Source organism: Myotis nattereri, assembly GCF_964212035.1.
Source record: "Myotis nattereri genome assembly, chromosome: 10".
NCBI classification, from domain to species: domain Eukaryota; kingdom Metazoa; phylum Chordata; class Mammalia; order Chiroptera; family Vespertilionidae; genus Myotis; species Myotis nattereri.
In genome coordinates this window covers 73,175,588-73,197,936 of record NC_138085.1, presented here as the reverse complement: position 1 = coordinate 73,197,936, position 22,349 = coordinate 73,175,588, and the positions used below count along the sequence as shown (strand labels likewise).

General features: G+C 48.4%; 1 protein-coding gene across 1 annotated transcript in view; it reads right to left on the bottom strand.

Moving 5' to 3' along the window:
• The window catches only part of KIF3C (kinesin family member 3C), a 31,621-nt gene extending 25,591 nt beyond the window's left edge, over positions 1-6,030 (bottom strand). Inside the window, exon 1 of the mRNA XM_081101368.1 lies at positions 3,652-6,030. Within this exon, the coding sequence (XP_080957494.1) occupies positions 3,652-5,187 (1,536 nt within the window). The 5' untranslated portion in view covers positions 5,188-6,030. The remainder of the gene's footprint in view (positions 1-3,651) is intronic.
• Between the last annotated feature and the right edge of the window lie 16,319 nt (positions 6,031-22,349).

The following is a 22,349-nucleotide window of genomic DNA, read 5'->3' as shown; positions in this document are numbered from 1 at the left end:
GGATGTGCCCGCAACCTAGGTACATGCCCTTGACCGGAATCGAACCCGGGACCTTTCAGTCCACAGGCCGACGCTCTATCCACTGAGCCAAACCGGTTTTGGCTAAAATATATTTTTTAAAAATTTCTTGCACAATTAAATTTAGTAAAGTAGGCCTCTCCCAGTCAATCTGCATGCATCCATCATCATTGCAGTATGTGCACTATGTGTGCACAAACACTTGCATTTTCACTGTGCACAGCCAACCTCAGTGCAGGTCTGTCTGGGACTTTACACCCCTCCCTCCCAGGCCTAGTCAGCTATCCAAGCCCCCGGTGATATACGTAAGTACGGATGGCTAATGATGGACAGTAACAGGGCACTGCTCACAATCACACACCCTCACACATGTGCGCACTCTAACATCCCCCGAGGTCCACAGTAAATATGAAAGGAGACTCTAAGGAGACGTGCATGGTGTTTGTACACAGTGAGGGGAGAACAAAGGGAACGGGGAGCCTGGGGGTGGCAGGCAGGAAAAGCAGGCGAGGCAGACGGTTAGATGAGTCAAAGAGAGTGAATGAGGGCACTGGGTCGCATCAGCTATTGCTTAGCTGCCTCCAGAGGGTAGTGTGAACTGGAAGAAGGGAATGGGGGGGAGGCGAGAAGGGGAGTTGGTGCTATTACTCAGAAAGTGGGCACCAGTTCAGCTTATTTCCAGGAGGGACCCAAGCTCTTGCCTTTTGATCTGGTCTCCCCTTGCCTCCTCAATCCACCTTGCCTGGCTCTGCTACTAGGGCTTCAGGGTTATGGCAAGGCAGCCGGGATGGCAGAGGAAGGAAGGAAGGAAGGAGTTAAACTAACAACAAAGATGTCAGTCCTGGAGATCACTGGACCCCTGCTTGGCAGACAGAAGCCACCCATGGCTGCTAGTGCCCTCCATTTATTTGGTGCTCTCAACATAGTTCAAACACCCTCACACTAAAGGTCTCATTTAGTCTTCAGCACAGCCCTGTGAAAGAGGCAGGTCTGGGATTATCTCTGACATGTCCCTCTCCTCTTTTCCCTGTGGGTCCCTCAAGGGCCCTCAAATTGCTTCCTCCACAGAAACATCCCCCATAGGGCCTATAAGGAGGTCCTCTGCCTCGGCTCCATTCCTGGCTTGCTTGCTGCTGTCTGTCCTGGGCTGGGTCTGACGAGAAGTCACAGGATATGGAATCATTCCCCTCTTGGAATTTCCCAGGCACCCTCCCCCTTTGCTTATATCTGAAAGCCTGACACACAATGTCCATTTCACCCACTCCCCAGAGAGCGATGTCAGACTTCTCCTCATTAGGCGAATGGAAACCTGAGGCCTAGAGAGGCAAAGGCCTTTGCCCTGAGTCACATAGTGAGCAAACATGGAGGGCTCCGTGATGACTTAGGAAGAACACAGGACTGGGGAAATCAGAAAACCTGGGTTCCAGTCCTGGCTCCGCCCTTTATCAGCCAGAGTCACCAGTCACTCAACCTCTCCAGCCTTGGTTTTCATTAACTGTCAAATGGAAATAATACTCATCTCTTGGGGTTGCTGGAAAGATTGTAAGAGATCAAGATGTCAAAGTATTATATAAAAATGAATTACTCTGATTATCAAGTGGCATAGGTAACGTCAGGATTATGGCATAATGGAAAGAGGCTGGGCCAAATATAGTTTGGGCTCTCCTTAACTCACCTGTGGGGCCCTGGGCATGTCCTGGCCTCAGTTTCCCAAGGCCGTGCCAGCTCTAACACAGGGTTCTGAGGGCTATGCCTCTGGTGCAGAAATTCTGGCATCAGCCACCCTGATCTCCTGACTGTCCTATTATCTGTGCCCCCACATTGCCTTAGATCCAAGCATCTTATTGAGGGAGCTGGTCAGTCCCCCACAGTGGAAGGTCCCACTGGAGGCTTTGCTCCATCCCTCTACCCATGTCCTCAGGGCTGAAGTAGGCTTCGGGTACTCTCTTGGCCTCAGTGGCTTCTCAGCCTTAAGGATGGAGGGGGGTAAGGATGGGAAGGGGAGCGAGGGCCATGGCAGGTGGGCATAGGTGCTCTTGGTAGTGAAGCCAATGACTGATTGCCCATGTAAGATTTCCCAGTGGAAAGCACAAGACTGCCTGGATTCCCTTCCTCCTAGGGACAGCTGACTAACACATCCTGCCTTTCACATCCTGCTTCTCCCAGGACGGCCCCAAATGTGCCAGGCCCCTGAGGAAGCAGCTCGGCATGACCCTTGCTGAGCTCATAGAGGCGAATTAAATACTAAATGTGCCAGGCTAGGGCACCTGGTGCAGCAGCACATCCCCACAACACGGACAATGGCATCCCACTCATCTGTCACCACCACAGAGGCTCCAGCCCTCCCTTTCCAGGCTGGACTTCCCTGCTCCCAGCCCACACTCCTGAGAACAAGGAATAAGAAATAGTAATGTTCTGCTGTGACCAGCTATGGGTCCCTGTGACCCCCTTCCAACCCCCAGTGTTAATGGCCCCAGGGACCTAAAAATGCCAGGAACATTGAGTTATGGCATCTGCAGCACTAAAATTTAGCAGGTCTGTGGCTGGCCAGGCAGGGGCCTCTGTAGCTAAGCCTAGCCCCTAAGGCCTGGGGGCTCCCGGGGGAGGGAACAGCTCAGGAAGGACACTGAGGCCTGATATCGCCCAGGGCAATGGGGAATTGGCTCTTACTGGGATGAGGCCTTACTCTGCCTCAGTTTGTTAATACAGGTCAAAGAATTAGCAGATTGGAAGAGCCTCAGAAATCAGCCAGGCCAATCTTCCATTTTACAAAAAGAAAAACTGAGGCTTTAGGAAAAGAGGAAGCCACTTACACAAGGTCTCTCACTGAGACTAGACTCCAGGTCCCCAGTGTAGAGCCCAGTAAGTACTCTTTCCCCCCTCTGCCGTGATCCCCCAAACTCCTTCTTAATGATACCATGTAATGGGCCTGCTCCGCATGGGCCCAATGGACCTCATTCACAAGGAGCAGAACCATTCCTAGTCCCACCTTGCCATCCAAGAACTGAAGAGCATGAGGCCCAAGGGTTCCCGCTCAGCTCTGCCTTAGTTCCTCGCCTGTAAAATGGGGATTTAAGAACCAGTTCCCCGGATGGCTACTGTGAGGATCCAACGAGATCACATATGAGGGACACTTTGTAAACTGTGAAGTGCTCTCCAAATGTCAAATATTCCTAAAAGGGTGTGAGGTTTGAAGGTGCAGCAGAGGGAGGAGGTCACAGGTGAGGAGGCTATGCACCAGTGAAAACCCACAACCACATGGGGCAGAGGGCCTGCCTGGCCACCCCATGGACCTGACTGATACTAGGGGCTACCAGCAGAGACTGGCAGGCAGCAGGCCAGACCAGCCCAAGTCCATTGGCCTAAGAGACTGGCTGCCTGCTTTGTCGTGTGTGTGTGTGTGTGTGTGTGTGTGTGTGTGTGTGTGTGTCCCTGTCCATCCTCCTAGGTACTCCAAGGAGGCTAGCCTGGAATTTGCCTGGCTTTTCCAGGGGAGCATTTGGCAGGAGGGCAGTGTATGGTGCTGGGAAGGGACCCCTTGCTTCAGCCAGCTCAGAGACCCACATAGGAAAGCCTGCCAGCCCAGATCCCTCTGGGGACTTCTGGGTGTCCCTGCTTCCTTGGGGACCTTACCTTGTACTTGGCTGCGAGCAGCTCTGTGGCCTGCTGCTCGCGCCGCAGTTCTTCCAGCATCTTCTCCTTCTCCTCCAGCAGCTTCTGCTTCTCCTCGCTGACCAGGCTTCGGTCATCCTGGATGGCTGCCTTCTCTTCCTCCAGCTGTTCCTTCTGCTCCTGCAGGTAATTCTCCATGTTCTTGTCCAAGGCTGAGTCCAGGATGGGCTGGGGCGGGTGATGGTTGTTGTTGTTGTCATCCTCCTCTTCGGCCACCCAGGCCTCGATCACTGGCCCCTCAGGGTAGCCGGCGGGGGCCGACACGGCCTTCTTTCTACGACTGCTCTTTCTCCGGAGCCGCTTCCCCAGCATCCCTTTCTTCTCTAGCTGGGCCTTCAGGCGGGCGATCTCCTCCTGGAATTCCCTCAGCAGTGTGTCCTTAGGGTCCTCGTTCACCCGGGGCCTGTTCTTGATGTTTTTGGCCCGGTTGGCAAAGCGCAGGGTAGAGAGGCTCTCATCGTAGCTGTGAGAAGCTGGTCCCAGCGTGGCCACCATAATGGTCTTGGCATTCCCCCCAAGAGAGTCCTGGAGCAGCCGGGTCAGCTTGGAGTCCCGGTAGGGGATATGGGTGCTCCTGTTGCCCGCCAGAGCAGCGATCACGTTGCCCAGGGCAGACAGCGAGAGGTTGATTTTGGAGGCTTCCTTAGGCCTCTCCCCACTCCCACCGCCCCCTCCACCGCTGCCACTACCTGTGGACTGTGTGGCAGCCCCTCCAGCTGTGTTGGGGCCCGCCTTATTCTGCCTCTCACTACCAGCCAGGTCCACCAGGTTGAGCTTGCCCACACGGATGTGGTCCTGGCCATCTGAACCACGCTCACTGCACTCCACGGTGATGACGAAGATGGCGTGGGAGCGGGAGCTGACCTCATTCATGTGTGTGCTGCCCACTGCCCGGGTCTGGTTCCCCAGGTTCATCACATGCTCGATCTCCTTGACATTCTTGGTGACAAAGGAGGAGAGGTCCTTGATGTAGACACCTGTCTCTGGATTCTCCTTCAGCTCCAGCCTCTTGCCAGGCTCCTTGGAGAGCAGGTCTCGGATCTCCTCCTGGTAGATCTCCAGGTAGGAGGCCCGGACCAGGTACTGCTGGTTCTGGGAGCGAGAGATGTGGGTGAAGATGTGCTCGAAGGCATTAGGGATGACCCCACGCAGCTCGGGCTCCACCCAGGTCCCTTGCATGGTGTAGGTCTTGCCAGTGCCCGTCTGGCCATAGGCAAACACCGTGCCATTGAAACCCTGAAGCACCGAGTCTACCAGGGGCCTCACAGTTTCATCATACAAGTCTGCCTGCTTGGAGCTGGCATCATACACGGCATCAAAGGTGAAGGTCTTGGGCAGCTCCCCCAGGGCAGCACGGGGGTTCCGCAGGGTCACCTGGCCCAGTTTCACGTCCATGGTCAGGATTTGCTCATGACCAGCAGCCTCCTCCTTCCGGCTGAGGGGGCGGCACCGGGCCACCACCTTCAGGGCCTCACTGCCCTTGGTTTTATTGGCCATCTTGCTCCAGTCCTTCCTGCCCCAGGGACCCGTCCGTAGGCTGGGCAGTCCTGCGTCCTCCCTAGGTAGGTATCAGCGGGGGCCGGCCCAGCCCAGCCCTGAGGCGCCGCTCTTCAATCCGCATGCAGCCTCCCGGGGTGGGGATGCTGGGAGGTGGCCCCGCCGCCGCTGCAGTCCGGGCCTCCTCCGCTCTCTGGTCCTCGCTGCACCGGCTGGACAGGGAGAATTAGGCAGAATCTCCGGGCAGCCGCGGGAGCCGTGCCAGCCGGATGGCAGTGCCCGGAGCCTGCCCCATGCTGGGGCAGAAGAGCCCAGACGTAAACAGCTACGGCAACAATGAGATAAAGGAAGAGGAAAATGGGATGGGGGTGGGCGGCAGGGCTGTCTTCTCAGCCTCCTCCTCTAGGGATCCATGGCGGGGGCTGCGGGTCCTGGGCGGCCGGGGGTCTCGGCCCTGCTGAGGGCAGAGGCTCACCTGGAGTCCTCCTCCCCAGCTGGGGGGTCATTCATTGCAGCCAGCGCTGCTGCTGCCGCTGCCGCCTCTGCCCTTCCCCGCCGCCACCGGAGAATGAGAGAAAAACAGAAGGCGATGGGGCGGAGCAGCGGCGGTGAGACTGATGTTGCCGCTGCGCTGTGGCCCCAGCTAAGCCTCCGGGCTGGGGTGGGGCGCGGGGCGGGGCCCCGGGACGGGAGGCGCCAGTCCGCCGCAGCCAGTGCGCCCGGGACCGGGGTGCATCGCCGATCAGCGCCCTTAGACCCCTCCGGAATGACAGACTCTGGTGCCGACTCAGGTCCTGCGCCCACCAGGCGAGTGGCAGCGCAGCCACCGCCCGCCGTCACCCCACGAAGCCGAGCATGCTGGGAGTTGTAGTCCCGCCTTTGTTAACCCGGATCTGGCAGGTTGCTGCTGCCTTCTCACATCAGGGGAAGCCCCTCCCTCTCTGGCATGAAACTCCCAGCGTGACTGCTGAGGTTTCAGCCTACCTGGTGGGGGAAGGCGGGTGACCCACTACCCACATGTGTTCCCTCCACAGCCACCATCCTTGTCTCTCCAATGCGCCTGCCTTTCTGTCTGCAGACAGGTACATGTCACCCCTCCCCTTCAGGGTCTCCAGGTACCCTAATTCCTAATCTTTTCCTCGCCCTCCCCTGGTTTACTCCTGTTGTCTTCTCTCTCCTGGAGCCTCCTTCCAGCTGATTTTCTCCTCACCTCCTCTCCCCACACGCACCCCTCCTCCTCCACCAGTTTTCTATCCTATATAATAAAAGGCAATGTGCAAATAGACCGAACAACTGGTGCGCTGACCACCAGAGGGAAGAACATGGTGGGCGTCGGCAGCAGGTGGCAGAGCACAGAACATGGCCAGCGTCAGCTGCGGTGGAATGGTGGAGCAGGTGAGTGGGGGGTGCCCGACCAAGGTGGGGCGCCAGTCGCTGTCATCGGGGCGAGCCTCTGGTGGTTACTGAAAATTCTTTGCTCCCCCGTGCTGCGGTCTCGCCTGGCGCTCACACCTACTGCCTGTGCTGGCCCTGCTCACACCTGCTGCCGGTGCCAGCCCCAACTGCTTGGCGCCATCAGCAGGTGCGAGCAGTGGCTGCTGGCCCCAATCACCCCTGAGGACTTCTCCACCTCCCCCTGCTCCTGAGGGGTGATCGGAACAGCAGCCACCACTAGCACCCGCTGCTGGTGCTGGCCCCCATCACTCTTAGCTGTCAGTGGGTGCGAGAAGCGGTGGCGGGAGCAGGGCTGCCAGCAGACAGGGGACCAAGGCGGGAGGGGCCAGGCGGGGGCACGGAGGATGGGCAAGACCCACCCTTGTGCCCTAGCAGGTTTGGCTCAGTGGACAGAGTGTCGGCCTGCGGACTCAAGGGTCCCAGGTTCAATTCCGGTCAAAGGCATGTGCCTCGGTTGCAGGCACATCCCCAGTGGGGAGTGTGCAGGAGGCAGCTGATAGATGTTTCTCTCTCATCAATGTTTCTAACTCTCTATCCCTCTCCTTTCCTCTCTGTAAAAATTCAATAAAATATATTTTTTTTAAAAAAAGACCCGCCCTTTTGCCCACCGCAGCCTCACAGCCCACAGTTCCTTTCAAGGTGCACGAATTCGTGCACTGGGCTCCTGGTATTGTATAAAAGGCTCTCCATCTTCTGACTCTTGCCTAACTTCCTATCCTCCCCCACAGCTACTCTCCTATGGAGGGTCTGTGTTCCAGACATTCCTTCCTTCAAACCTTGCTTGCTAAACCCAGGCCCCATTCAAGGAGCTGGACCTTCTTGTCCTCAAGGAGTTCACATTCTAGAAACCATGTTTTGTTTCCTTAACTGGCTGTGCTGTGTTGCATCTTTGTGCCTTTGCCCAGAGGACCCTGTCCCCCTTGTGTACTTGGCGCCCTGACACTTGGGTAATTCAAGCACCTCCTCTGTGAAGTCTTCCCTGACCAATGCCTTTCCCATAGCAGAAAGAGACACATAATTTGCATAAAACAAAAAACTCACATTCCAGTTCCAGTTTTGCTCTTCATCCAACTGTGTGACTCTGGGCAGTCACTTATCTTGCCCCAGCTTTAGTTTCCTCATCTGTTTAAGAAAAATTGGAAAGGGGGCAAGAAATAGTATCTCTTTCTGGGATGGTTGTGAGACTCAAAGAATGAATCATAAAGTATTGCACCAATGAAAAGACTTGTTTTAAGCAAGCCCTTAATAACGTACATGACCTTAGATTGTCTGATAGCTCCTGCTTCTTTGAGCATCCTGGATAGCCCAGGCCTATGCTTGCTGTTTCTCTTTTGTGTCTTCATATTTTTTCCCTCTAGGATACAAATCACTTATAATTCTTCAAATCCAAGGATGAAGCCAGTATCCTATCCATGTTCCACTCTGCAGCGTGGAGCTGAATCTGTAGACTGGGCCCCAGTTGTCCTTATCCTCCATGTGAGATCCAGATAGAGGAGATGCTGTTATCTGAAACTTTCAGGCCATTCATAGAGGCACCAGAAGAATCTGTCCATACAACATTATTCTCTAGAGAGAGAATAATGTTATTCTCTCATTATGTTATTCTCTAGAGAGGCCTAATTGTGTGTTCTTCAACTCTACAGAACCTATCTCCTTACTTCTTCCCTATCTTCAAGTCCCTAGGACCTGAATGCCAGCTCAACTGGAAGCTTAAGGCTTAGCTGGTGGCTGGTCCACGTCTGTAACTTCTTGGCCTTCCTCAGCCCTCTCTTTCTTTGATCAAGCTTAACTGCTTGTGATTAACTTGGCTTTTGAATCAATTCTTGGGTGGGGTTTTGGCTTTGTACACTAACCTCTCCTGGCTCTGGCAATCTGACTTCTGGATGGACGATTTGGCTGTTGAACGATTTTCTTGTTGCACTTGGCTTTGGTTTTTGGACTACCCTTTCTCTACTTTGGCTAACCCACCTGACTCTACAGTGCTGGATAAAACAGATCCTTTCCCTGTTCTCCCCACCTGATGTCATTACCTGTCAGGGCACTTGTCCAAATCCTCCCATATGGGAGGGATACTGGATTCCCATTGCTTACATAATGTATGACCCTAAGTAAAATATTAAACTTCTGAGCAGCTATTTTCTCAGCGGTAAAAGTGAGGATAAGAATGCTTGCCTGACTCACAGGGTTTACATGAGGATTAAGTGAGATAATGTATGTGAAAACTCCCAGGGCATAGAAAACATTGAAGAAATTGTAGTTTTCCTCCCTTTTATCCTTTGCATTCAGGTTGTTCACATTCTTTGTCTCCCTTTTCAGCACTGTCTCCAGCCATCCTTCTTTCCTGCACCCTCTTACACACTCGTCTCCAGCCTTTCTGGTTCGCTAAAGGTCCTCCAAACACGTAGTTTTTCATGTTTCCATATCTTTGCTCATGCTGTTCCTCAGCCAGAAATGTCCTTCTAACTTTGTCCCTGCCTACAGAGCTTCACCTTCTATTAATTCTATAACTTGACCTTACATGGCTTCCACTTCTACAGCTCAATAGAGATTTCTCTTATGAAGGACATCAGTTAACTCCATGGCCAATTCTAGTGGGCCCCTTTCAATAGGAGCATTTGACATAATCCACTTTATTCTTTATCAAACTCTCACTGCCCATGGTTTCCATGATTCTGAACTTTTTCTGGTATTCTTCCTACAGCTCCCAGAACTCGCAGTCTTCTTAACTGGTTGATCTCACTGAACCCCAACATTAAATGTTGAAGTTCACTAAGGCTAAATCCTAAGCCCCCCTTTTCTTCCAATGTCCCTCTCTGATGATCACTACAGTTTATGGGTTCAGTATTGTCTAAGTGATTCCTAAATTTGTATCTTCAGTCCAGACTTCTCTGAGTTCCAAGTTATATGTCCAGTTCTCTAATGGACATAGCTACTTGGATAGCTCCCATATATATGAAATTCTATTTGTCCAACTGAATTCATCATCCTCCCATCCAAACCTGGTCCTCTAGGAATGGTCCTTAGCTTTGTAAACAACTCTTGCCTCACCCTCAATATATCCATTCAAACACCAAATCCTATCAACTCAACTCCCTAAATATTTCTCAGATCTATCTACTTTTTTTCCAAGCCGTTATCTTCTCTGGCCTGACCTCCCAAAATACCTCCAATCTGGTCTTCCTAGGTGTGCTCTTGTCTCTACCCATCCATTCTCTATAAGGTGATCTACACTAATAAAAGAGAAACATGCAAATTGATGTCACTCCGCTATGCCCACCAGCCAATCAGGATGAGTATGCAAATTAGCCCAACAAAGATGGCGGTTAATTTGCATATGCAGGCACGGAGTGAAGACTGAAGAAGACTGAAGATGACTGAAGACTGAAGAGGCTTGCCTTCTCCACTGCGGCCAGAGCAGAGAAGCATCCAAGCTTGGCTTCTCCGCTGCGACCAGAGCGAAGGCCTGGGTCCTGGGAGCCGGAGGAAAACCAGTGCCGGCAGCCAGGGGAAGGAAGGCCTATTGCACGAATCTCTTCATGCAACAGGCCTCTAGTCTTTCAATAACACCTGACTAATCATATCACCAATGCTTAAAACCTTTCAAGGCTTCTCACTGCTCTTAAGGTAAAATCCAAATCATTAATGCAGCCCCCAAGGCCCTACATAACCTGGTACCTGCCCATATCTCCTGTCACATCTCATGCCACTTTCCACCTTGCTCTCTGGGCTGTTATAACAATGGTTTTCTTCAGCTCCTTTCCAACTTCCCACCACAGGGCCCTTACACATTCTGTTCCTATTGCATAGAACATTTATCCTCACCATCTTTGCCTAGGTAACCTGCTCTTCATCCTTCAGCTCTCAGCTTGAATGTCACTTCCTAAGGGCACCTTTCTTGACTTTCCCACCTAGTTTATGTCCCTTTGCAATATATTCTCATTGTTCCCTGTATTTCTTTCATAGAAGTTAGCATAATTATAATTAAATGGTTATTCACCCACTTCCTCTGTTGTTCTTTGAAGACATAATATATCTGCTTCATTCAGTTTTTTTTATACACAATGACTAGTCTAGTTTCTGGCATATAATATGTGCTCAGTAACTATTTTTATAAATAAGTGACATAAATAAAAGCCCCTTATGAATATCACCTCTTCTGGGGATCTTTCTTTGACTTCCCTGAGTCTGCCTTCTAACTAATCTTTACTTTTTTCATGATCCTATTGCTCATTATTGAACTAGCTGTATAGTACCCATCATAGTCTGACTTATGATTAACTGCATATGTCTCCCTTACCATAATGTATATCTCCTGAAGACAGGAGCTGTGGCTTTTGTCATTGTGCCTCATTTACCCATATCTAGCACAGTACCAAATACATTTTAGGTAATCAATATCGATGGCTAACCAAGTGAATGAATGTTCCAAGACCTTCAGGGCAAGAAAATGGGAAGACAGAATGAAGAACAGTAATAAATTCTTAGATTTGTGGAATACGTTACAGTTAACAGAGTATTATCACATATATTACTCACTTGATCCTCATGTCAACCCCAGGAAAGGGGAAAACATTAATATTTTCTTATTGTAAAGAGGATTTCAAGCTTCAGACCAACTAAATGACTAAGGAAGTAAACCTAGCCACCAAGTGGCAAAGTCAATCTTCAGACTCCAAATCTGCAACCTGGGGTCTTTTCCTATGTCAAGGGGGGAGCTTACCATGGAGAGGGCAGAACAGGTGCTTCTCAGTCCTGGTGTGAATGACAGTTTCTTTGGAGTCCAGACCCGTCTTTGGCTTGGTAGGAGGCAAAAGCTTCCTTCCTGTTTCTCCTTCGACAATGACCGTCATTTTCTCCCAGGGGATTTCCACACCAGCCTCGTCTTCCAGTGTGATCCCAGTAACAGAGTGAAATTATACCAAGAAGACAGAGTTAGCTCTTTAGTAATCCTGGGGCCTGCAAATTTCCATATGCACGTAATTCAGGATTTGAGTTTGCCTTGTAAAACCAAGTTCTGCCAGCAGATGGAGACATGAGTATGTGACAGAATCACTGGATGAGCTCCAAGCTTCCGGCTTCTCAATCACTGCGACATTATCTAATTCAAGAGCCACCCAGTTGTGTTCAAATCTAGATTACTAATAGCTCCTCTTTTCCTTCTTTCTCTGCTGTAATTTCTGGAGAATGGGATTTGAGTCAACTCCCCATCCCCTTCCCTAAAAGAATAGAAAAATCTAAATATTAAAAAGGCACTGTTTGCCCAGCCAGTGTGGGTGTGGCTCAGTGGATTGTCAACCCATGCACCAAGAGGTTACTGGTTCGATTCCTGGTCAGGGCACATGCCCAGGTTGTGGGCTCCATCCCCAGTAGGGGGCATGCAGGAGGCAACCAATTGATATTCTTCTTGCATCAATGTTTCTATTTCTCCCTTCCCCTCTCTAAAAATCAGTAAAAACATATTTTTAAAAATGCACTCTTCTGGGTAGCTTTGTTGAGCACCTAATAGGTGGTACAGATGTTTTATTTAACCTTCACATTAACCCAGGTGGTAAGTGGCAGTACTAAGACTTGAGCAGTACTGAGGCTTGAGCCTAATTTCTCCAACTCCAAAGCCTGTGTTCTTTCCACCACTGGGGCCTGAGGTTTAGCTCCCAATCCATCCCCTAGCTGGACTAACTCTACCTTCTTTCAACACTTTCCTGCCTCTTCCAGCCTCAGGGGTCTCTTCCCTTCTTTACCGCCTTTAACAATGAACATCTGCTTTTTTGTTTTATGATGTGATCATATCACTATGAAAATATTCTGTCTCCCCAACTGCATTTCTTCTACTTTGCTATACTTAAGTTTCTCACTACAAAAGTAATTAAAGATCGCCCTGGCCAAAGGGTTGCTGGTTTGATTCCAGTAAGGGCACATGCCCAGGTTGTGCGGGGGTCATTCCTTGGTAAGGGGTATGCATGAGGCAGCCAATTAATGTTTCATTCTCACATCGCTATTTCTCTCTTTCTCCCTCTCCCTTCCTCTTTCTATAAAAGTCAATACAAAATTATATTTTTAAAGAAATGATTGAAGAACATGTTTGAAGAGCTTTCACTATATTGGGTTTCTTTTCTTTTTTCTTCTTCTTTTTTTTTTATTGCTTAAAGTATTACAAAGGTATTACATATGTGTCCTTTTTTCCCCCCTGCCCTTGACAGTCCCCTAGCCTCCCCTATCCCCCAGTGTCTTATGTCCATTGGTTATGCTTATATGCATGCATACAAGTCCTTTGGTTGATCTCTTACCCCCTTCCCTCCTGCCCCCCAACCCTCCCCGGCCTTCCCGCTGCAGTTTGACAATCTGTTTGAGGCAGCTCTGCCTCTGTATCTATTATTGTTCAAAAGTTTATAATGGTCTCTATTATCCATGAATGAGTGAGATCATGTGGTATTTTTCCTTCATTGACTGGCTTATTTCACTTAGCATAATGCTCTCCAGTTCCATCCATGCCGTTGCAAATGGTAAGAGTTCCTTCCTTTTTACAGCAGCATAGTATTCCATCGTGTAGATGTACCACAGTTTTCTAATCCATTCATCTACTGATGGGCACTTAGGCTGTTTCCAGATCTTAGCTATGGTGAATTGTGCTGCTATGAACATAGGGGTGCATATATCCTTTCTGATTGGTGTTTCTGGTTTCTTGGGATATATTCCTAGAAGTGGGATCACAGGGTCAAATGGGAGTTCCATTTTCAGTTTTTTGAGGAAACTCCATACTGTCTTCCATAGTGGCTGCACCAGTCTGCATTCCCACCAGCAGTGCACGAGTATTCCTTTTTCTCCACATCCTCTCCAGCACTTGTCGTTTGTTGATTTGTTGATGATAGCCAGTCTGACAGGTGTGAGATGGTACCTCATTGTTGTTTTGATTTGCATCTCTCGGATGATTAGTGACTTTGAGCATGTTTTCATGTCTTTTTTTATTTTTCAATCCTCACCCGAAGATATGCTTGTTTTTTATTGATTTGAGAGAGAGAGAGAGAGAGAGAGAGAGAGAGAGAGAGAGAGAGATTGATGTGAGAAACATTGATTGGTTGCCTCCCGTAAGTGCCCTGACCAGGATTGAACCCGCACTTAAGTATGTGTCCTGACCAAGAATGGAACCCAAATGTAACTCCAACCAACCGAGCCACCCGGCCAGGGCTAAGTTTTTAAAATATTATAGACCTTATCATCCACTTTTTCCTACTCTACATGCAGTCTATCCACAAATCCCATCTGGGCCCTGCCTACAAAAATCTACCAATCCTGACTCCAAAACCCTGTGTGCCACCACTACTGCCACCCTAGCCCATGCCACCTTCACCTCTTGCCTGGACACCATGGTAACATTTTAACAGGAAACCCTGCTTCCACCACCCTACTCTCCCTCCTCCACAGAACAGCCAGAGTCTTCCTTCTAAACTATAAATCAAATCACACCACTTCCTGCTCTAAACTCCCAATGCCCTCTCATCACTCTCAGAATAAAATCCGAAGCCCCTCCCCAGGGCGCTCAGGCCTTCCGCGATCGATCAGGTCCCTGGTTACGTCTCCCATTTCATGTCTTCATACTCCCCCCACCCCCTCTGATCCAGTAACACTGGCCTCCTTGTTCTCCGGGCCTGCCAGGCACATTCCGGTTGCAGGGCTGTGCGCTGCTCTTTCCTCTGCCCGAGGCTCCTCCCACGGCTGCTCATGGTTCTCTCTCTCATTCAGCTGTGCTTTCAAACGTCATCTCCTCAGAGAAGCCTCCTCAAGTCTCTCTTCATCACTCTCCTACTCTTACTATCCTTTGTTTATTCATAGCGCTTGCCACAATATAACATTCTAGATGTTTCTATGTTTGTTTATGGATTATTTTCCATTAGAAAACAAGCACCATGACAGAATTTTATTCTGTATTCCAATGTCTGGAAATATGACCAGTTCATCAAAAACCCCAGGAAGCATTTGTTTAATGAATAAATGAGTGCATGAAGTTATTAATAGCCTTCACAATCATTATTTTGAATGTTGCTTAACAGTGTAAATTGTGAAATTTCATTGTGAAATATTAGGTTGAACCATATGAAATGGCCATTTTGTAGGTTAAAAATGGTTGAATATTGTCAATGCCATGTATTACAGTTGCATTAACACTTAAATAATTATTATAAAACAAGATCCCTGTACAAGCCACCCAGGCCAAAAAAAGGACATTGCCAGGATCCCTGAAGTCCCCTGCATCTCCAGACTGCCCGTCTGGTGCCCTTACGCTGACTCACCACCACCAATCAGCAATCAGACCAAGGTCCTGGCTTCTGCATCCTGGAATGCTGCAAGGGCGGTTTCCTGGTGTGATTCACCAACAGCAAGAATGCTTCAGTCTGACACAGAGACCGACTTGGGGAGGGGGACTCCGTGTCCTCAGCCAGGAAGCTTCCTCGGAGCCTCCCAGTCCCCAGAGATCTCTGCCTTTCTGAGCTCACAATCTCTTTCATCCCGGGGTTACTGTGTGCCCCCAAGAAGACGCTCACTCTGTCCTCTTTGCTATTAACGCCCCCCCCCCCCCCGGGTGCTGTTTCTCCAGCTGTGAGCAGCTGCAGGTCAGGGGCATGCATGAATTCCTCTGCCTTGCCCTGACTCAGGGGCTGGACATGGCTAACACTCCATGTGAGAGTGAGCCAGCAGATGAGGTTTGTGGGGTGCTTAGGCATGAGCACATTTTGTGATTAGAATCCCACCTGGAGGAAGGATTCCAAAATGATCCCAAATTCGCACCTCTGGCCTATTGGTTGACTACCCTCACGGAGGAGTGACAAAGGGGCCTGGGTAAACTCCCACGGCTCTGGCAAGTAGACTTTCAAAAACCAAGCCTGTCTCAAGTATCCTCTGAAATAGCTCCACCCAAGGTCATGCTCACTGATGGGGATGTTAATCCCCTAAGAAGATGCTGTCTGTACCCTCCGAAGGTGTAGAATCTAAACAGAACAACAGCTGGTACGTAATGGGAGCAGAGTGGCTCCAGGCGCTGGGTGCAGGCCCGAGCTGCAGTCAGGAAACCTGAGCTCAGGCCTGGCTCTGCCACAGCACACCCCGTGACACTGGGCCTGCTGGTGACTTCAGCTCCTGAGCCTGTGCCCTTATATGCCCAGCAAGGGGCAGCCGTGCCCAGGCACTGCACAGAGATGGTGTCAGAAGAAATGGCACATTATATGTAAAAGTACTTTGAAAAGCGTAAGGTGCTACACCGACATGAAGGGTTATTAGAAAGAAGAGTGCTGAGAGATGAACGGGGCGGGCCTCGGACACTTCTCAGTATGATTTGCTGGGTAATAGAAACAATCCCGTATTTGTTCAGTGCTTGGTCCTTCACAAAGGGTTTCTCTAGGTTCTTTATCTCACCTGAGCCTCACAGTGACTCAGCGAGGCAGGCTGGGTGGGGATTATTTCCCTTGACCACTGATCAGATGAAGAAAAGGAGGCTTAAAGACCATGATTTTCCCATGGCCCTATAGTCACAGCCTTAGGACTAAAACCACCCTATGCAGCTCTCTATGCTCATGATGGGCCCATTATGGTGTTCTCTCTGTTTCAGTTGCTGTAACCCCATGAGGCAATTTCCCATAAGACCTGTATGAACACATCCTAGCAAGGCCCTAGAACCCCATGTGACTGGAAGGGGTGCGGCAGGAAGGGGGAGCAGAGTGAAAAGGGGGTGTGGTTATCTCATGAGCAATGGGAAGTTATTAAAGGTTTTTAGGCAGAGAAATGCTATGATCAAGGCTATACGTTTTTAAAAATACTTTCCTTCTCCACTTCTTTTCCTTCTCCTTCTCCCCTCTTCTTTCTCCTTTTTATTCTTCATTTACTTTATAAAATTCCCTAGGAAGAGAAAGAAAAGAAAATTTTGGGACCTTCCATCATGAGAACTCTTGAGTGCCCAGCTAGCTGGAGCCCTAACTGGCCGGCTCCTTGAACTTACTTTTTATTTTATTTATTTATTTATTTATTTATTTATTTATTTTACCTCAGTTTCCGATGAGAACAACAAGTTGTGGTTCTCGTTTTGTTCAGATTTCCAAGGTGGTTTTTTTTAAAAGGCTCCTTGCATTTATAAGATGCCAGGGTCCTGCTCAGGGACTCCCCTCTCTAGGGGGACAGTTTTAGGGGCTTCCTGCTCCAGGAGCAAGACCAGGATTCAGGAAAGAAGTGCGCTGTAGCAGGCATAGCCCTGGACCGCTTGCCTCCCAAAATGCTGGAACCAGGTCCCCAGGTCCCTCTTTGGCAGTGGTTCTCAACCTTCCTAATGCCGCGACCCTTTAATACAGTTCTTCATGTTGTGGTGACCCCCAACCACAAAATTATTTTCGTTGCTACTTCATAACTGTCATTTTGCTACTGTTATGAATCGTAATGTAAATATCTGATATGCAGGATGTATTTTCATTGTTACAAATTGAACATAATTAAAGCATAGTGATTAATCACAAAAACAATATGTAATTATATATTCAATATGTGTTTTCCGATGGTCTTAGGCGACCCCTGTGAAAGGGTCGTTCGACCCCCAAAGGGGTCACGACCCACAGGTTGAGAACCGCAGCTCTTTGGCCTCCTGGGAAGGACCATGCCTTAGGCACTGCCTGAAGTGGCCCAGAACTGGGATTCCAGCGTGTGCCCTTCTCCAGTGGGTACTGCTATTCGGAGTGGCCAGCTCCCTCTGGGCTGTCTGACTCTCTTCCTTAGCCTACTGGCCTAACTTCCTTCCCATAGTCTGTGTCCCACATAGATCGCATGCCTGGCCGCTGGGTCCCAAGTCAGAGGCTTTGGAGAGGATGTAAACAGAAAGGGTTGGTGAGCCTGTGTGTGTGTACGTGTGTGCGTGTGTGCATACTAGTATAAGCATGTGTGTGTGTGCCTGTATGCATATGTCTGTATACATGCATGTGTCTGATGTGTGTATGTGTACACATGCATGAGTATGTAATATCCTGGGAGGAAAAAGTACACACTCTCTCCATAGAAAACCTCTGCCTAATTGATCTTGCTCAATATTATATCCCCAGTACCAGGCAAGTACTTGGCACTTAACAAATATTCTTTGAATAAATCAATGAGTGAACCATAAATGGATGAAACAAGACTAGAACTGGAGCGTATCTTGTAGCTTCAGGCACAGCTGGATTTGAAGACCCAAAGTCTCTTGGCTCCGCTTTCCTCTGTGTTGGCTTTATCCTCTTCCCCAATTGTTCCAGGAAAGGTCTGGATGTCTCATTCACCGGCTTGGATCACATGTCCATCCCTAAACTACTGTGGTCAGTGGTGAGCTAGGCCTGGTAGGTTCACCTTGGACTTAAGGGTGGAGTCAGAACCCGTGGTTGGTCTGAGAGTGGAGAGAGATGCCTTCCCAAAAAAATTCAGGGTGCCAGGTGCTGAAGGTGGGAGAGAGGGCTGCTGAGCAGACAAAATCAACGGATACTCTCCAGCTCTCACTTCCTTTGTGAGTGGGAATCTGTTCTGCAAAATGCTTAAAGATATTAGGGGTGGGGGTGGGGGCTCGGAGAGAGGGAAGATTAGGGCAATGAAGGTTTTTTGAAAACTTTAAAATTCAATAGAAATGGGAGTGATTTTGAAGACGATTGTTTACCCTTTTATCACACTGATCACCTATCCAGAATGCCCTTTGACTATTTTATCCAAAGCTGACTCTATTCCCCAGTCCAGTGAGAACTGGACTTTCCCCAGCACCTAGAGCCTCTTGGGTACCTGTGGGTCCCCTCAGCATTTAGTTCTCCTGCATCACTTAGCAATTACTTAGATATGGCCTTTCATTATCTTGTTTATTTATTGTTTAGGAATATTACAATGTATCTGACAGTCCTCTACTCTGTATAAGGCACAAGTACAGTGAACACATTTTAAGCGTGCAAGATATTCCTTTTGATTGATTCGAGAGTTGACTAGCTAGGTTGGAAAGGTTTCTACTCATATGATAGTCAACTTGGTCCCAGGGCCCACAAATTTCCAGCTGACAGCTGGTCTCATGATATATACTTAGTTCCAAAGTTCTGGTGAAACTATGGGCACCTTTCCCAGGTTCCTTGTCCTGGCTTTTGTCTCTTCCTTGAGGGGGTGCCAACTTACCACTTATTTCCCCAGAGCTACTGCCTTTGTAACCAGAGCCAACAGAGATTCTCATTCTGCCATTCTCTGGAACTCTTCCACCAGCCCCAATTTCTACTTTAAGGAATACGGGTGTGTGTTTTTGTTTTGTGTGTGTGTGTGTGTGTGTGTGTGTGTGTGTGTGTGTGTGTGTGTGTTTAACAAAGTAACTAGAAGGAAGGCAGAACTTGAACATGAACCTCATGTTCCAGAAGAGGCCTTTCAGAGAATGGATCGTTCCTTACAGCCCAATCGGCGAGCCCCACCTCAACCATTTAATGCCCTACACAAGCATACAAGACACACATACTAGTACATACAAAATGTAATAAGGGCTTAGAGACAAACAGCATCAACCCAAAGAGTCTCTTTCCTCCAGAGGGGTACCCTTCACTCTGGCAAGCCATGGCAAAGACACGTGGGGGCCCTGGGATTTTCCTTTCAGTTCCTTGTGTCTTCAGGAACCACCCCTAGTGGCTCACTCCGTTTAGAGAGATGGGGCACGGCTTTCCATCCAGGTTTACCCAGTTTTCCCAGGCAGAGGAGTGTGCTGAGGCCGCAGGCAAGAGAGGAAGCCCAAGACAGAGGAAGGACAGGGTGTTGCTTTCTCAACTTGTTGAGACCAAAGTTGTGTAGCAAGACAAGCTGGAGCATGATCAGCATTTCTCCTTCCTGACTTGGGTTTCACCTCGGCCCCAGTTCAGTGGCAGCTCTCTTGGTTCAGAGGGCTGAGGGATCCAAGAGGAGGAAGCTTGTACAATCCCTCATCTAGTAGGGTGGGGGTGGGGTGGAGTTTTATAGTGACTTTTAACAAAGGCTGAGTCAGTTATATTGCTCCAATTCTGGATCTGGCTTCTCTTGTTCCTCTACCCTCCTCACTTTGCCCTCTAATCACACCAAATTTCTAATCACCCCTGACCATGACGGGCATGACTGCTGTACAGATTCATGGGTAGTGCACTACACAGTTCCTAGAGGTGCCATTCCCATAGACAAAAGAGTGACCTGTGCCTCCAAGAACCATTACAACTCTACCAGGCAGCCCTGAGCCAAGACGTTTTATGACTTCCTTCCTTCCCATATATTGCACCCTCTGCCAAGAACACCCTTGTTTGCCTTTCTTCCCATCATCTCTTCACCTGGTGAACCATCCCACAGTTAGCTTTCAGACTCTCAAACAATGCTGAGGAACACGTATGTAACAACGGAATGCTTTTGGAAGTGCTCAAAGCCATTGAGAAGAAACACCTTAATACAAGAGTCTCAAACAGCCCACTGTTAGCTCCTTCTGCCTGGTAGTTTTATTATGCCTGTGGTGTTTGATGAAAGGCAATTTAAATAAAATTTATCAAATGGCTAAAAAGAAAAAGACATAAGAGCAAGTGTTGGTGAGGATATGGAACAACTGGAACTCTGATACAATGCCAGTCGGAATGTAAATTGGAATAACGACTGTGGAAAACTGCCTGGTGACATCTATTAAAGTAGAAGAGAAGCCTAGCCTATGATTCAGCAGTTCTATTCCTAGAAATACAAACAGAGAACACACAAAAAAACTGAGCAAACATGATCATAGCAACACTATTCATAATAGCCCCAAACTGGAAACAACTCAAATGCTATCAGCAGCAAAATAGATGAATAATATGGTATATTCATAAAATGGAATGTGATAGAGCAATGAAAAGAAATGAATTCTTGCTTCACAATAAAATGGATAAATCTGACAAACATAATGCTGAGTGAAAGAAGCCAGACATAAAAGAGTACACACTACGTGATTTTATTTATATAAAGTTCAAAAACAGACACTACAGTGTTAGAAATTACAATAGCCCTAGCCAGTGTGGCTCAGTTGGTTGGAGCATCATTCCATATACCCAAAGGTTTGATTCCTGGTCAGGGCATGTACCCAGGATGTGGGTTTGATCCCCAGTCAGGGCGTGTGTGGGAAGCAGCCAATTGATGTTTCTCTCTTCCATCGATGTTTCTCTTTCTCTCTCTTAAAAAAAAATCAATAAAAAATATATCTTTGGGTGAAGATTATAAAACAACAAATGAACAGAACATTAGTTAGCTGATACAACCTTAAGCCTTACATACATGTACCTGGAGTCCCAGAAAGGGGGGAGGGGGGTGAAGGAGAGGCCAGAAAAAATATTTTAAAAAAACAATGGCTGAAAATTTGATAAAAACTATAAACTCATAAGCCAAAGAAGCTCAACAAGCCCCAAGCAGAAAAGCATAAAGAAAACTCCACCAAGGCACCTCATGATCAAATTGCTGAAGAAAACTAATGATAAGAAAATGTGAAAAGCAGCCAGAAGGAAAAAAACAGATTATGTGCAGAGGAACAAAGATAAGGATGCTAGCAAACATCTTGGACACATTGCAAACCAGAAAATAGTGGAGAAACATGTTTAAAACACTGAAAGAAAAACTGCCAACCAAAAACAAAATATCTTTCAAAAATGAAGTTGAAATAGGCTTTCAGAAATACAAAAGTGAAACTCTGCTTCTGGGTTTGCTAAAGATTATACTGCACAACTCTTGCCTGCAGAAAACAGTCATAAAACCTGGGATTAAAACAAAAGGAACTGCCTAAAGATACTAAAGAAAAAAACAGAATTGGACAGTCTACTCACTTCTCGGACTGTCCTCACTGAATGGATAAGCAATCTATGGTATGCCCATGCAACGGAGCACTACTCAGCAATCGAAGGGAACAGACTACATGCACAATATGGATGAATCTTACAAGCATTATGCTAAGAGAGAGAAGCCAGACACAAGACTCTGTAATGTATGGTTCCATTTATATAAAATTCTGGAAAAGGAAAAGCAACAGTAATAAAAAGTAGGTCAGTAGTTGCCAAGGGCCAGAAGTTGGAAAATTGAATGTTAAGGGCCATGAGGGAAATTTTTGGTGTAATAGAAACACTCTGTATCATGATTGTGGCAGTGGCTGCATTTGTCAAAACTCATTGAATTGGCCCTAACCGGTTTGGCTCAGTGGATAGAGCGTCGGCCTGCGGACTGAAGGGTCCCAGGTTCGATTCTGATCAAGGGCATGTACCTTGATTGCGGGCACATACCCAGTAGGGAGTGTGCAGGAGGCAGTTGATCGATGTTTCTAACTCTCTATCCATCTCCCCTCCTCTCTTTTAAAAAATCAATAAAATGTATTTTGGGGGGAAAAAAAGATGTAAAAAAGAGGAGTGGAGGCATGTAGCGCAAGGCCCAGGCTTCCACTACCTTCTGCACATTTGGAAAAGTGTCCCCCTCCTCAAGTAAAAACCATTGTCAGTATATTTTTTGCACAGCCTGTACAGTGGCATATGCAGGCTCAGCTCCTTGGCTAGACTCAGGCAGCCCTCTAGGGTCCTAGCATGGAACATCCATGATTGGGCCCAGGCATACTCACACCCTTGCTCTCTCCCACACAGCTCATTGCCACCTCACCCTTCCCCCCAGCCTTCTAGGTGAACTATGTCAAGTTTAGAGTTGGGGGAGGGGGAGTGTGAGAAGTTGGGCCTCTGAGA